Source organism: Paramacrobiotus metropolitanus, unplaced genomic scaffold, assembly GCF_019649055.1.
Source record: "Paramacrobiotus metropolitanus isolate TYO unplaced genomic scaffold, Prichtersi_v1.0 Parri_scaffold0000159, whole genome shotgun sequence".
NCBI lineage: Eukaryota > Metazoa > Tardigrada > Eutardigrada > Parachela > Macrobiotidae > Paramacrobiotus > Paramacrobiotus metropolitanus.
This window is the reverse complement of record NW_026570379.1, coordinates 173,649-188,879: the sequence shown is the minus strand read 5'-3', so window position 1 is coordinate 188,879 and position 15,231 is coordinate 173,649. Positions and strand designations below refer to the sequence as shown.

General features: G+C 44.1%; 3 protein-coding genes across 3 annotated transcripts; all 3 read right to left on the bottom strand.

Moving 5' to 3' along the window:
- Nucleotides 1-396: 396 nt before the first annotated feature.
- On the bottom strand, nt 397-1,927 carry LOC129599982 (uncharacterized). The gene is made up of 3 exons (XM_055498357.1): nt 1,473-1,927; nt 1,058-1,159; nt 397-897 (listed from the first exon to the last, which is right to left on the bottom strand). The coding sequence occupies exons 1-3, from the start codon at nt 1,576-1,578 to the stop codon at nt 656-658; spliced, it is 450 nt and encodes a 149-aa protein (XP_055354332.1). The 5' UTR covers nt 1,579-1,927; the 3' UTR covers nt 397-655.
- A 189-nt stretch (nt 1,928-2,116) lies between these two features.
- LOC129599995 (uncharacterized) lies at nt 2,117-9,924 on the bottom strand. The gene is made up of 6 exons (XM_055498369.1): nt 9,779-9,924; nt 7,637-8,529; nt 7,327-7,355; nt 7,112-7,258; nt 6,975-7,058; nt 2,117-3,035 (listed from the first exon to the last, which is right to left on the bottom strand). The coding sequence occupies exons 2-6, from the start codon at nt 7,937-7,939 to the stop codon at nt 2,351-2,353; spliced, it is 1,248 nt and encodes a 415-aa protein (XP_055354344.1). The 5' UTR covers nt 7,940-8,529; nt 9,779-9,924; the 3' UTR covers nt 2,117-2,350.
- Nucleotides 9,925-12,086: 2,162 nt separating this feature from the next.
- LOC129599974 (uncharacterized) lies at nt 12,087-14,995 on the bottom strand. The gene is made up of 4 exons (XM_055498347.1): nt 14,427-14,995; nt 13,633-14,019; nt 13,010-13,254; nt 12,087-12,720 (listed from the first exon to the last, which is right to left on the bottom strand). Exons 1-4 carry the CDS (start codon nt 14,800-14,802, stop codon nt 12,364-12,366), a joined length of 1,365 nt encoding a protein of 454 aa, XP_055354322.1. The 5' UTR covers nt 14,803-14,995; the 3' UTR covers nt 12,087-12,363.
- Between the last annotated feature and the right edge of the window lie 236 nt (nt 14,996-15,231).

Below are 15,231 nucleotides of genomic sequence, written 5' to 3'. Positions count from 1 at the left end.
GCACGATGCGTGTTACAATTGAATTCAGTCGATTTCTTCTATCTCAAAGGTTTTCATAGGTTTTGTGAAGTTGTCTTTACGCCGGTAACGACGAAGTCGGTGACCTTTTAGTCGACCGTTGCGTCTATACAGATGCCAAGGTGACCACGTCGCCATGACGGCAGGCACGCCGTAAAGAAAACTCTCCCGCAACTGAATATCGGCGCACAGTAACATTAACCAACTTTAACGTGAAGGTATTATACAGTTGACCTTTATGTGTTTTTGTATAGCACATTTAAATTACAAAATATTAACTTTTCTCCTTTACAATTACATGTGCCCTTAACTAATGAGAGAGGATGTTGTTCAAGATGTTCACGATGTGTACAAACACCTGGCGTGAGTAATATACCGTTTTTTAGTACTGCAGTATTGCTGCTTGCGCTAATGCATGATTTAATGCCAATCCCAGTGCTGTGACCTTTTCTCAATGATACACGTCGTCAAAAACAGTTCAAACACTGCTGCCTGACTGACGTTATATGGTACGTAATAACTCGGCGCTCTGATTTGGGCAATTAGGATTAGAACATGCGTCCGTCTGGTCTGCGGTATTAATCCGGGCGTCACGAACTAACTCCGGGAGGGCTGTAATAGCCATCCTCTGCTCGGGTTAATCGAGCATGTCGGGCGCGAGGAGGCCGCGGGTTTCCGGTTCCGGGTAGACGGTGACGCCGGCGATGGGCTGGCTATCCAGGGAATTATTCATTTCCTCCACGGCCTTCTTCCGCTGGATGTGCGCGGCACCGGCGCTCTTCTTCGTAAAGGTCACTTCGTAGTTGACAATGTGCTGCTTCCCCCTCATTTCCTCTTTGACAAATTTAATGCTGGTCGCCGTGCGCGCAAACTTCTGCGCTGCAGCGTTAATAAAATAAGTCCAAAAAGTCAAAATCAATCTTATGTTGTTAAACATTCGTATTAATATTAATATTAATATTGTTGATATATACTGTATATTATAAATATTAGTAGTAATAAAATAGTATTAACTGGCATATTGAACTATGCGGCTTACCGAGAATGGATTTCCAGCGGGTAAGAAGCAGCTGCAGTTTGGCGCCGCGATCCTTCTCCGTCTTGTACTCCATCATCACCGTGTGCTTCATGCTCTTCAGCACTGTACATACACAACAAACACGCCCACATCATCAATCATACGAGTATGGATTATTTGATAATATTTTAAGGAATTTATTCTCCATTGCATTAATTTCTTTGCAATTGTCTACAGTACATAGAGATCGTTACTGGAATGCTCTTGATTATAGGTATTTGCGACAGTGGGCGTGGCGAGTACGGTAAATAGTCGCTATATACTTTGGCCCGCCCACTGTCACCAAACAGCGGCCATTGGCCGACCTGTCCTCTTCTGATTGGCTACCGCCCTTCAGTCGCCTGCGCCACCGCCCCACGCTGTTGATTCCACGTACCTTGGCCCTGTGGTCGGCCGGGGAGTTTCTCCAGCGCCGCGTCCTCGCCGATCATCAGCAGGAGCAGCGTAACGACGCACAGCAGTCCCAGATATAAGCGGGCCATGATATTAGATATTAGTATATGACTGGTATAGATAACCGAACGCAACGCACCCACATACAGTTATACAGTAGGGAAGCCTACGCGACAAAGAAGGGGGGAATTATGCAGCTGGAAACATGCAGTTATGTATTACCGGTTTACTATCAATTCGCGCCGCTTGCGGGCTCACGCGTGGTATACTTGTGTAGTTGAGTTTTTCTGTGACAGCGACTGAATTTTTCGCCGCAGCCGGTACTAGCATTCCACACTGTAGTGATATCATAATTTATAGAGGAATCGCCCGCAGTCACCGCCACCGGTTTTACTTCCTTTTTGTCGCCGCGAAGCTTGTTCAAACTGTACCGCGTTCCCCGCCGAAAAACGCTGGAAATATGAATAAATACAGTAGTATTTTGTCGATTTTATAGACATGCTGTAAACGCTGATTACGTAAAAGCACCGCGTATTTGTCCGGTGTTTTGTGATTGGTTACAACGGAACGGTGGGCGGAGACGGGCGCTGTCGGCACAAACCATCAGCGAACCGCTTTTACACGCGAATTACTCACTACAACGAACAGCTGACGCCATTTATTTTATTTATTCAGTTGTATAATTTGTATTTTAAGAATACATCTAGTATAGGTACTACAGGATCATAGAAAACATTAGTCGTTTCTTCAAACGATCACCAACACATTGTGCGAATTATGATGACCTTTCTCTAGATTAGTGTATATGTGCAAAATGCCACTTTTCTCTATCACAATGCCAGTCAATCAAATGGTCATTTTCTACTGTTTGGCAGCCGCTGCTATGGCCGCAGCGGCCGACGTGGAGCGTCCCTCCGTGAACCGATGCACCAGCCGCGCGCCGAGCCCTTCGCGCGTGTCCTCCCGGCGGACGAAGCCGTTGGCGTGCGGCCACAACGGCCGCACAATCAACTGCATAAACCGTTCCCGGAACTGCGCATTCGTCAGTATGTAGACGAAAAACCGGAAGCTGTACAGCATGTACATGGGGACGTTGACGAACGGCGCCGCCAGCTGCTGGGCGGTCGGATCGAAATCAAACTGCTGGTGGTAGTCGGCGCGCATCAGGCAGTGGAAGACGACGGAGGGCGTCTTCGTCAGCAGGTACAGCGCGGCGCCGCTGATTAATATGATGTCGCTGTTGCGCGCCGCCGCCCGCGGGCCGCGCTTTCCCGACTGCAAAGATGCCGCTGGGGAGATGGGCGGTTTGTTCGCAATTTGTTTGACGCGCATCTGCGCCAGCTTGGAGCGGCGGTGGCGCGCCAGGAAGACGATGAGCGCCACGTTGATGGTTAGGATGACGAAGAAGACCAGCAGACTGACCACCACTTCCGCCGGGTTCTGCACCTGCTCCCAATGGCGCAACCAGGCCGGGCGCTTGGCGCGGGCTTTGTACAGGTCGTACTTGAAGATTCTGCAATGTGTCGTTATACACCGATCGTAATTACTGAATGTAGTTAAAGGTCACTTTATAAACGTGTAATACAAAATTATTCTTACATGTATATATATAAAATATACACATAACACAAATAAAAAAAACTTATATACATGTACATGTATATTTATATATCAATTACACACACATGTACATATATAAAGTATTGAATAATAAAAGGTCCATAAATAATAAAAGGTCCATAAATGTATATAAGTGTATATAAGTAAGTACATGTACATTTATATATAAATTACACACACATGTACATATATAAAGTACTGAATAATAAAGGTCCATAAATAAAAAATTAATATATATAGACGTATACATGTCTTTATATCTTTTCTTTATATTCATACAAGCTTACCGACCAAAGCGTATTTATGCGCCGTTTTTAACTCCTCGATAACTCGTGGTCAGTTTAAGTCCAGCTTGGTCTTAAAAAATCCATATTTTCCATAGGTGTGCCAATAGATTTTGTTTGTTTTAATAACCAGTGGTCAGAAGATGGTTTCACCAGGTCTTAAGTATAGGAAACGTAGAGCACTCAAAAACGTATTCACTGCACAGCAATAAAACGTGCTTTAAAACATAATGTCTGTAACCACGGAGACTATAGCGGATGCATAAATACTTGCTCTTTAGGTAAAATTATATATTATTACGTCATGCAAAAGTCCATACGTATTTCAGAGCGTCAAAACGTCAGAAATTCAATACGTGTGAACGTCAGAACGTAACACCGTCAGAACGTCATAAAGTAAGAACATCGGAACGTCAGAACGTTAGAACGTCAGAACGCCAGAACGTCAGAACGTCATAAAATAAGAACATCAGAACGTTTAGGACGTCAGAATGTTAGAACGTCAGAACGTTAGAACTATAGAACGTCATAACGTCAGAAGGTCAAAACGTCATAAAGTAAGAACATCAGAACGTTTAGGACGTCAGAATGTTAGAACGTCAGAACGTTAGAACTATAGAACGTCATAACGTCAGAAGGTCAAAACGTCATAAAGTAAGAACATCAGAACGTCAGACTGTTAGAACGTCAGAACGTTAGAACGTCAGAACGTCATAAAGTAAGAACGTCAAAACGTTAGAACGTCATAAAGTAAGAACATCAGAACGTTAGAACGTTAGAACGTTAGAACGTCAGAACGTCAGAATGTTAGAACGTCAGAACATCAGAACGTTAGAACGGAAGAACGTCAAAACGTTAGGACGTTAGAACGTCAGAACGTTAGAATGTCAGAACATCAGAACTTCAGAACGTGAAAAATTAAAATTGTCCGAACGTCGTAAATTCCAAACGTCAGCCTTTATATATTCATAATGACCTTTCCGAAACAAAGCCAATACTATCCAGTACTTAAGTGCCGAGCGCGGATGCGCGAGACCTTTATATTCATACAAGCTTACCGACCAAAGCGTATTTATGCGCCGTTTTTAACTCCTCGATAACTCGTGGTCAGTTTAAGTCCAGCTTGGTCTTAAAAAATTCCATATTTTCCATAGGTGTGCCAATAGATTTTTGTTTGTTTTTAATAACCAGTGGTCAGAAGATGGTTTCACCAGGTCTTAAGTATAGGAAACGTAAAGAGCACCCGAACAAGTACTATTCACTGCACAGCAATAAAAAGTACTTACGATTAACATAACGACTGTAACCACGGTGACTATAGCGGATAAATACTTGCTTTTTAGGTAAAATATGTATATTACGTCATGCAAAAGCCCATACGTCAGAAATTCAAAACGTGAGAACGTCAGAACGTATCACAGTTAGAACGCTGGAACGTTAGAACGTCCGAACGCCAGAACGTCTAAACCTTAGGACGTTAGAGCGTCAAAACGTTAGAACGTCTAAACGTCAGGACGTTAGAACTAGTGCCCTGCAACGTACGGAGTACAAAACTGCGTCCAGTCCGATCCAAACTTAAAAAATTTTATCCGAACCCAGTCCGACTTCGAATTCTAAAAATCTTACTCCGACCAATCCGATCCGAAAATATTTTTGGCCAATCCGAACCCACTCCGATCCGATCCGAAAAATTTTCCAAGAAAATATTACTTAATTTTATTTCACAGTAGTTATACCGTAACATGGCATTCAAAAAATTTTTAGCCATGTTGTCGGTAGCAAAAACTTCAGAATTCACAAGTACAATTTTCTTGGGCATAATAAAGGTTAAGCTAGAGGATTTACATATATATACAGAATTTTTTAGGTAAATTTAGTTTTTTAGCAATACAGTGTTGAAGCACTTGGAGAGTTTAGCTATCTATCCTCACTGTCAGAAATCTGTATGGGATCTTTTTGTTGTATACGCCTACTATGCGGTTCAGCCCACGGATTACCCACGTATTAGCCAGGGTCAAAATAGGGAGAGAAAATTAAAGGGAGGGATGTTTCTACACGTCCGCAACCAAAATAAATGGTAGGTTCATGCATTCCTTAGGTTTAGTTAAACGTATATATATTATGATATTATTTTATTATTATTGTATATGTTATTATTGTATATTTTATTATTATTATCTTAATCTCCAGTATTAATCCCATTACTAGTGCTGCAAATAAAAATGGGAAACCGGTCCCAAGGGAAACTGACTGAGCCGCACAACACATGTAGTCCGTTTAACCGAAGTATCTGTAGTTATACTAAAATTATTTGATAAGACGATAACAATTAATAACGACATCATAAAATTGTAAAACACTCTAAATATTAAAAAGTGTCAGGAGAATTAATAAAAGAAAGTGAAAGAGAATTAACAACAGTCAGCTAAACAAAAGCAGACACTTTGGTGTCAACGTATTTAGCGCAAATCTAAGCCTCGCGCGAAGCGCGAAGCGCGAAGCTGACGAAGTTTTTTGTTTTAAAGGCGGGTGAAATTCAATAAAAATTAATTAATAACATTTATTTTAATTACGGATTATTCGGAGTCTTGATTGCATCCGAACCCGATCCGATTAGGTGCACATAAACTCCGAAACCACTCCGAATCCGAATTTTCCATATTGAAATCCGTCCAATCCGGTCCGAAAATCGGAGCGGGTTCGGAGCGGATCGGATTTCCCAGTCCGTAGCAGGGCTCTAGTTAGAACGTCAAAACGTCCGAACGTCCGAACGTCAGAACGTCATAACGTAAGAACATCATAAAGTAAGAACATTAGAACGTCTAAACGTTATGACGTTAGAGCGTCAAAACGTTAGGACATTAGAACGTTAGAAAGTCAGAACGTCAATACGTTAGAACGTCATAAAGAAGAACGTCAGAACGTTAAAATGTGACAACGCCATAAAGTAAGAACATCAGAACGCCAGAACGTAACAACGTCAGAACGTTAGAACGTTAGAACGTCAATACGTTAGAACGTCAGAACGTCATAAAGTAAGAACATCAGAACGTTATAAAGTAAAAACATCAGAACGTGACAACGTCAGAACGTCAAAACGATAGGACGTCAGAACGTCATAAAGTAAAAGAACACCAGAAGGTCAGAACGTAACAACGTCAGAACGTCAAAACCTTAGGACGTTAGAACGTTAGAACGTCAGAACATCAGAACTTTAGAACGTGGAAAATTAAAATTTTCAGAAAGTCAGAAATTCCGAACGTCAGTCTTTATTAATAGATAATGAATGACCTTTCCAAAACAAAGCCAATACTATCCAGTACCTAAGTGCCGAGCGCGGATGCGCGAGGCTAACTTGTATATAAATAAATATACGCATATGTACTGCACATATATATAAAGTTTGATTAGCAAAAGGTCACTAGACGTACATAAAAATATATATAGACGTATACATGTATATAAATAAATATACGCATATGTACTGCACATACGTACATATATATAAAGTTTGATTAGCAAAAGGTCACGAGACGTACATAAAATATATATGCAGGCCACGATATACGCAAGAACGCCACTGATGATATAAGAAGATTCGCTGCAGCAAGCGGAACGGACTGATGATGATGAGCAAACGCTCCAACGAGAACATCACCAGCAGCCTGAAAAAAAATAATTCAATATAAATATACTTATGTTGTATATATGCACCGACCAGTCGGAGGTGAACATGCAGGCCTCCTGGCCCCAGCCGGTCAGCGGTTTGACGGCGTTGATGACCTGCTTAACCCGCGGCAGTTTGTGGTAGGCCCGGTCGAAGACGGCGCCGAAATTCCACAGCATCACCGGAAATCCCAACCAGCTGCAGCACAACGCATCGCTTCATTCACACCCGCTCTCTGATCAACACACAACTTCCGGTCAACTTACAGAGCTCCCAGATCGGCCAGCGCCGTCACCTGCCGGAGAGGAACGAGATTCTGGATTAATCATACCTCGCTAATTAATATTAGTTCAACTAAAAAAATATACTAATCCAGAAAAATTAAAATAAATACTTCGAAGTATAGAAAAATATTGAAAGATTTATGAAGAAACATTCTATGATAACTACATAAATTAAAATGGAAGAAGAAAAATACATAATAGTAAATTTTAATAATAAATAATATTTACTAATAATTTCAACAGTAATTGTTTTCAATTAATTTACTAATAAATACATAGTAACGTAACTGACCAGCATGTAGCGGGAGGCGGACGTCTGCCACTGCCGGAGGCTCCGTCCAATCACCGCCAGGATTAACGTGTTGCCCAAGGAACACAAGAAGAGCAGGAGGAAGTAGGAGACGATGTAGAAGCTGTAGGCGCGGTTGATCTGCGCGTGTGTATACGTGCCGGAATGCGGGACCAGACTGCGCCAGGCCTCGGCCGTGGCGCCGGGATGCGGGTGGACCATCGTGTTCAGCCAGTGCGACGCCTGGCTGAAATTCACCGGAAGGGAAGGTACAACGGAAGAATCGCCGCTACCGTTAACCGGCATAATTTATTCCGCCATGCACTGGAACAAAAAAATGGCACCGGACACTTCCGACACCGGACACCGATGAGGCAGTTACGTGAAATTTGCCTTCATTACTCGGAATACTCGCCAAAAATTATACGAACATGTATGTTAACAGAACGCTAATAGGCTTCTGTTTCCCAGATAAAACGCACTTGTTTTCATAATTATGCAGTTAGGATGCTCCAAAAACAGGGTAAAAAAAATCTCACGCCGATATTTTATATAAGACGAACGAGAAACGGGAAATAATAGCCCGATATTCAGAATAGAATTTGTAGGACTTGGTTATTATCAGGAGAGGAGAATTGTGCATTCAAAAAAAAGTCAGAATGCTTAATCGTTTGCCCGCAGGGAGTACTGAACAGCAAGCGCCCGCAGGTCATCGTAGCACCGTGAAACATGCTCCAGCGCACGTTAAAAACACACACTGGCTCATAATGATCTCGTCCTTCCACTTTTCACTGTACGTACTCGTATATCCGCCACTTCATTTTCCACCTGATTAATGGTGTACTCTCCCCAAAATTGACTGATTTTTAACTCCAAAGGATAATGCAAGTACTCCCCTGAAAAAAAAGCGGCAAAAAACACGAATTATCCTGTAATCGAATTCTGGAAGAGTTTTCGTAGGTATGGGCCCTACCTAGCTGCTCTGAACTGAAATTATTAGACGTTTAACTAAACCCTAAGTGCTTACTGTACATATGTACCGCACGTACATACTGGCACTCATAATAAATTATTCTTGGTACTAATTTTTCTACCGCTTACAATCAACTGTATTGTACCGGTGTTCTGCAATGGTGCTGTGCAGTCTGTAGTGAACTTATTATCAGGTAGATGTTACGATACAATGATGACATTGAATATTATTAAAGTGCTGTTCGAGTACAGAATGCATATGTATGTATGTACTACCTGTATGTAGGAATAATAAGTAAAATCATTTAAAAATTAATACTACACTGCTGTGGCAGCGTTAGGATCGTCATCCGCACGAGCCACTCCTGGATGCTGTTAAGGTGCTGCCGGAACCAGCATTCAACCGACCCATCGTTATCGCCGGGCGATATGGAGAGAAGTTGTCGATTAACGATGACAAACTCCCCTCGGAGGTGCCCATCGGAGGAGAGGGAGAGCCAATCGGATTTGGGATGGAGGAGCCTGACGCTCCTCGATCCCGGGTATCATTAAGAGCAAATGGATCCACTTGCTGCTAATGAGACCCGGGATCGAGGGGCGTCAGGCCGGGTGCCGGTACGGCGCAGCGGAGGGGCCCGGGGCAGTGCGTCTCGTATGAAAGTTATCGGAGAGTCGACTATGGAAATGCGGCTAAAGCGTCTTCTGGATAAAAATCTTGCTATGAATCCTAAACTTCTCGAAGCTAGTCCTTCTTGTAAATTTCTACTCAGACCTGTTAATCTCTCCTAAATGTTTTGGTTAACAGAAAATTGTTTGTGTCAGACTCGAAGTCCCTTCGGGGTTGTCTGCTCTTGTGCCGTAATAACAATAATAATAATGACGCGAACTCATATTATGAGTGACCATATCTTTGTCGATGCGCGGAGGGATCGACTAGCGAATCGAGCAGGGAACATTAACACGTTAACGCGTGTCAATGTTCCGTGCTCGATGCGCTTACCCACCCGCGGTGGCGTTGACCAAAGGAGCAGCTGACGGCTGGAAGACATTGCTTTTGCCGCGTGATCATCAAGGGCAGCAGCAGAAAGTGCGCAGTTTCTACTGCTGTCCTTAATTATCAAGTATTTTTCTGACAGTGATCGGCATTACATCTGGTTTAGTGCTTGTACTCACGGCGGTCGCTTGGTGACCTTTGACGTATTGGGGGGCAAACACCAGGCATATATTCCCGCATGCGTTTCCTACTGTACAAGTAGAAGCCATAACTACCAACAGTATTTTCTCCACGCGCACTGCTGCAGTTTGCTCCATTACACGAAACAACCTAATTATAACGCTGCAAAACAGAACAGCGAAGGCGCGGCTTATATACGAGTACTTACATATGGGTAACCAGCTTTGCTTTTTATCTAGTACAATCACAGATTGGCAACTTTGATATTCTTCTTCAATAAGAAAAAAGAGTTGGGGACATGCTGCATCCGCTGGGAAAGGTACACAGCCTTAAGACACGGTGTGATTTTCCAAAAAATTCAGCTTTTTTAAGATGATTTTCTTGCGTATCTATGGTACAATTTTTGGCTGCTTGACAGTTCGCAACAACAAGTGCCATTTTGACATGTAGAAGTAGCTAAGACCTTGCTCTTTCCGAAACAAGATGGAACCGGATAAGGTTCTAAAGCGGGACTCAGAAGTTAAAAGGTAAAAGCATGCTTGCGTATCTCACCAGAATCACACGGGCGACGCCTCAGTTATTCCGCTGTTGTAAGCAGCGAGCTTCTATGCAAATACAACGGGGAAACGCGATTTGTGTAATGGGTACGATCCCCGATCAGGATAGCACAGAGGAAGTGTTTCTTTTGTAAATGCTGTTTTGTTCTGGTGCATAGTCTGTACTCGTACCATGATACTTATTAAAGGTTATCGAAGTTATTCCGTGTACTGGCCAGACACGGTCGTTATATATAATGCACTTCCTTCCAGTAGAACGAGAACAGATAGCCTTTACCCGCAACTTGTAACATCACGGCACCTCTACACGCCAAAGCCCAAAGGCCAGGTTGGCGCGTGCTTCGAATTAACCGATCAGCGGCACCGTGCATGCTGGGCAAAGATCGGTGCGCGCGACGCGGCGATAAGGGCCCGGGGAAAAAAAAAACAAGTGTCAGGACAGCGGTATGGCCACGGTGTCTGCGCGTGCCTAAGCAGGACGTTAGAAAGATTATCGTATCGCTGGCATCGGCATCAGCGCGGATTTCCTGTAATACTCGTCGTCAGACTGTAATACAGTATATAATTATAACGAAATGCGCATCAGCGACCGTAATCCAGATACTGTTAGTTTCTTACTGTTAGATACTATTAGATATTGTTAGTATCTTGCTTTCGTGTACATTGTAAATATCTCCATTCGAATATTATTAATGTGATTCTTTAACATTGGATTGTTAGCAAGGTTGGCAGGAAAGTTTATTGGCTGGCACTTGGGACGGCTGAAAAGCTTTGGCCGAAATGAAAACGGCCAAAGTGATCGGTAGCCATCCGGCGGCTTCTGACCCGAAAGGTCACAAGAGTTTCGATTCACGTTTTCCCGCTGTACTGCTGCAATATTCATCGCGCAATACGTACACGCGTAGTGGTCGTTGTTATCTAGAAGCGGCTCACGTACAGCGATATAAAGTCTTTCATAGGATTTCAGACATGATTCAGAAAGCTGGGTTAAATTATCCGCTGCAAAGGCACCCGAGCCGTACGATATCTGCAGGCGAGAAGTTAAAGCGGTGCCGGTGGAGGACAGCGCCGATTCACAGCGCATCGCGAATCGTATCGTGCCCACGACTAAACTGGTAACCCGGACAGCTTACCAGTTCAGTGGCGTGTACGACACTTTCTGCTGCTGCTCAGGATCCCGCCAACCCATTAAGGGAAGTGGCCCGGTACGTGCTACCGAATTCGTGTACATGCACGAAAACTTACACTTTCGCGCACTCCCAAACACATTTTTGTTTCGGTTTATGACATTTCGTAGCCAGACGATTTGTATACACTGGTGTGAAAACCGTTTGTGCGCGCAACATCCGGTTCGGGAGTTATGGCTGTAAGAAAATTCCCAAAAGTTTAAACGCATTCAGGTGTACCAAAAGTCTCATTATAAACCGATCTCCTTCAAGTTTTGCACGTAAATGCACCTGGCCTACCAGGTCTTACGGTAGCTACTAGCTACCGAAGGTGATGCTCGGCAGCCGGACGGAATGCTATGCTGGTCGCGCGATGCCCAGTGTATGGAATGCGCATACCCTGGCCGCAGACTGAAGTTCCTTCGATGCATTTCCTCGGTATTTACCAGTGTTAGCAGGCATGCAGCCATTTTCGATAGAATTATTCTATTAGCTCTCTGGTTATATTGCGTGCCATTGCCATGCGACAATGAACTGTCTAATTTTCCACTATTATACTGATTGTTAACATACTCCAACCGGATCGTTTATTACCATTCTCATATTCGTACCGACATTAGTCCGGCAAACATCCATAAAAAACCATTATGCTATCGGCTTGCACAATCACCAGTGAACCGGACGCACAGGTAAAGGTCACCGGCAGACCGCCCGCGAATACAAAACCAGCCGGCTGCGACGACATAGTAAATACAAAAAAAGGAGCTAAACAACAACAAAATCGAGGAAACCGTACACAAATCCCGTACACAATACCTTCACCGTGTTCAAAAACATCCGTCACACATTGTTACCCGGAAATCACTCATCCGGCATGTTTTCCACCGGCATTCCGAAGACCTTGAAGCGGTAGACACAGGTGAAGTGCGGATGGCCGTGGTTGGCCAGCACCCGCAACTCCACAATCGCCACGGCGCGATCCAGTGGTTGCTGGACCGGAAAATGCTGACTGGGCCGCAGAGGGGATAAAACGTAGGTGTAGTTGCCCAGCAACACGCCGTCTTCGTCGTTCTCATCGGCCAACGCCCACACTTCAAAGTGGGAGGGCGCGGAGGTCAGGCGGGAGGGCGGGACGCTGCGGCTGCTCAAGTGCGACAGCGAGAAGGCGCTGATGTCCACCGGCTCGGCTAGCTGGATCACCAGTCTTCCAGGAAATCCCTAAATAATTTCTTGATAATTATCAGCAATTTCTGCATTATTTATTCATTTATCTGCATTTTTCGCCGTATTTTTTTAGTCAAATTTTAGATTGAATTTCTCCATTTGTACAAATTATTTTCGCAATATTTTTATTTAATTTCTGCTAATATCTGCGGTACATTGACTCACATTTTTAATTTTTATTATTTATATGCAAGTATTGGGAAATTTCATTGATATTTGTGATTATTTTTAGTGATTATTTTCTTTATTTTTCTGTGTATTTTTGTGGTATTTATTTTCTTACCTGGAAGCGCCAGCAGCGTCCGGGGACGATGAGGGGAAGTAGTGGCGCTTCCTGTAGGGAATTCCACTCGCTCTCCTGGTACACCGTGAAGCCGAGGATCTTGGCGTCGAACACGGTCAACGGCTGCGTGTCGCGGGTGCTCAGCACACGGGCGCCCAACGACAGCAGCGCGTAATCGAAGGCAATCTGCGGCTCCGGCGGGTTCAGCGCCCCGGACGGGTCGGGACTGCCCACCGCATCGTCGTCTACCACAAAACTCACATCCCGGAAATTGCTCACTTGAACTATTATTATGCAAAAAATTTAAAAATAAAATAGCGAATTAAATACGAATTTAATTGTGATTAAAAGCAGGTTAATAAGGCAGAATGCAGCAAACCACCGTCGACAAATTCCAGTAACGCGTGCTGCCAAAAAATAATAATCACAAAAAAATCAGATGATTTATTACGGCTGTGCCAATCAGTAAATTAATTTCAATTTCGATTGAACTTAAATAAATTTCAAAATTTTTAAAAATTTCAAAATTAAATTAAATTTTTATGTTTAATTCAATTAAATTTCCCCGAGGGTTTAAAAATAAATTCTAAAAATATTACAAATAACAAGCAGAAAATTATCACCTTTTCTCGGGTTGATCTCCGTGTTGGGAGACGGCGTATTCTGCGCGCACGGCAGCCCAACGCGTGGCATCCACTGTCCTTCTATGAGCGCTGTGGGCGCCGGCGCCGGGCGTAAATTAATGTAGACGACGGCCAGGACGAAGCCGAAGAGCGCGGCCGCCACCAGCGCCACCTTCACTTGCCAACTGGTCAGCACGAAGAAATCACCGGACTGGGATGCGCGCCTCACCCCGCCCGCGGGACGGGGAGGGAACGCGGCCCCCTGCGGGGCGGAGGCCGGCCGGAAGGGGCTCATGGTCGCGGGACCGCGAGTCGTCACAGTGGGGGCCGATAAGGGCGTCTTGCGGCGGTGGAAGATGCTCGTCGGGCTGGCCATCACGCGTTCACCTATTTTTAACCAATTAATAATAATTACTTTTTATTAATCAATTTTTTTCTCGTTATTTTTCGGTTACTTATAACTTTATTTAAATTCATTGGCCTTAATTTAAAAAATTAATAAATAAAAACTGCATTAAATAAAACTAATCTCAATTGTGCGACAGGCTGTTAATAATTTATTTGAAATAATAATGAATAAAACCAGAAAAGCTACAAATAAGGGCAGTACTTTTAATTGATAAACTGTTTATTATTTTTCCATTAAAGATAAACCTTATCAGCCGCTTTAATATTTAAAAGTTATTAACCTGAATTTACTGGAAATTTATTATAATTATCTAACCAGTTATAAATAATTTATTGCAATTAAATATGAATAATATTAGAATAAATACAGAAAAAATGGCACTGACTGTAGAAGGAGGGCGGGGCGGGCGGAAGGTGTCGCGGACCGTGATTACTGGAGCCGGAGACGGAGGAGGCCTCCGCCAGGCTGGCCGCATCGGGGGACGGCGCCGGGTCGGGGAGGGAGGAGGCCTGCGAGTAGCAGGAGACCTGCGGCGACGCTGCGGCCTCCGAGGCTGCGCGCGGGTCAGGCTCGGCCTGGCTCTCCGCGGACACGGCCAGCACGCAGCGCGACTGCGACAGGGAGCGGGTGATGCGGCGCAGATCCATCTGCAGCGCGGGATCAGGCGGGAGAGGGGGTGCGGATGAGGGATCGGCGGGAATGACGGTGTGGGAGCGGCGGGAGCGGACGGCCGCGGCTGAGTTCGCGACTGGACGTTTCATCGTACAATAACACAGCACGGATAGATAACGATACAGGGAAGCGGCGGCCTTACGCCGAGTATGCAGCACTCATGGTAAAGCCTGTCCCAATACGATCAACAAATTTACGGTTACAACGCAAAAACCAAAAAAACGAAAAAATCTGGGTATTTGTAATTGGCTCGACGAAATTGAACGGGATTTTCGAACACAAAAACCGTGACTGGCAACTGATGACTCATGTTGGAAATATTGACGTGAACCGTCGGTTCATAGAAAAACCCGTCCGAATAAACCGATTATCAGCTGCCTACATTAGTTAACATTGTAAAATCGGTCGGCTCGCGGGTCGGTCTGCGTTACTGAGCGCTTCCGAGCTGTTGACTTGAATTTTGACAGGAACCGTCGGGTGTCGGTTCGGAAACCGTCCGATACGTGTTTCATTTTAGT

Bases quoted from the DNA above. Each gene is read 5' to 3' on its own strand.
- LOC129599974 (XM_055498347.1), bottom strand. From the start codon at position 14,802: ATGAAACGTCCAGTCGCGAACTCAGCCGCGGCCGTCCGCTCCCGCCGC. The intron at 14,020-14,426 runs GTCAGTGCCATT...GGTTAAAAATAG, and splicing joins CGCCCCGCCCTCCTTCTACA to GTGAACGCGTGATGGCCAGC. The intron at 13,255-13,632 runs GTGATAATTTTC...GTTTTGTGGTAG, and splicing joins GGAGATCAACCCGAGAAAAG to ACGACGATGCGGTGGGCAGT.
- LOC129599982 (XM_055498357.1), bottom strand. From the start codon at position 1,578: ATGGCCCGCTTATATCTGGGACTGCTGTGCGTCGTTACGCTGCTCCTG. The intron at 1,160-1,472 runs GTACGTGGAATC...GTGTATGTACAG, and splicing joins CGGCCGACCACAGGGCCAAG to TGCTGAAGAGCATGAAGCAC. The intron at 898-1,057 runs GTAAGCCGCATA...TTAACGCTGCAG, and splicing joins CCGCTGGAAATCCATTCTCG to CGCAGAAGTTTGCGCGCACG.
- LOC129599995 (XM_055498369.1), bottom strand. From the start codon at position 7,939: ATGCCGGTTAACGGTAGCGGCGATTCTTCCGTTGTACCTTCCCTTCCG. The intron at 7,356-7,636 runs GTCAGTTACGTT...CCTCTCCGGCAG, and splicing joins CCGCCTCCCGCTACATGCTG to GTGACGGCGCTGGCCGATCT. The intron at 7,259-7,326 runs GTAAGTTGACCG...GTTGTGCTGCAG, and splicing joins CTGGCCGATCTGGGAGCTCT to CTGGTTGGGATTTCCGGTGA.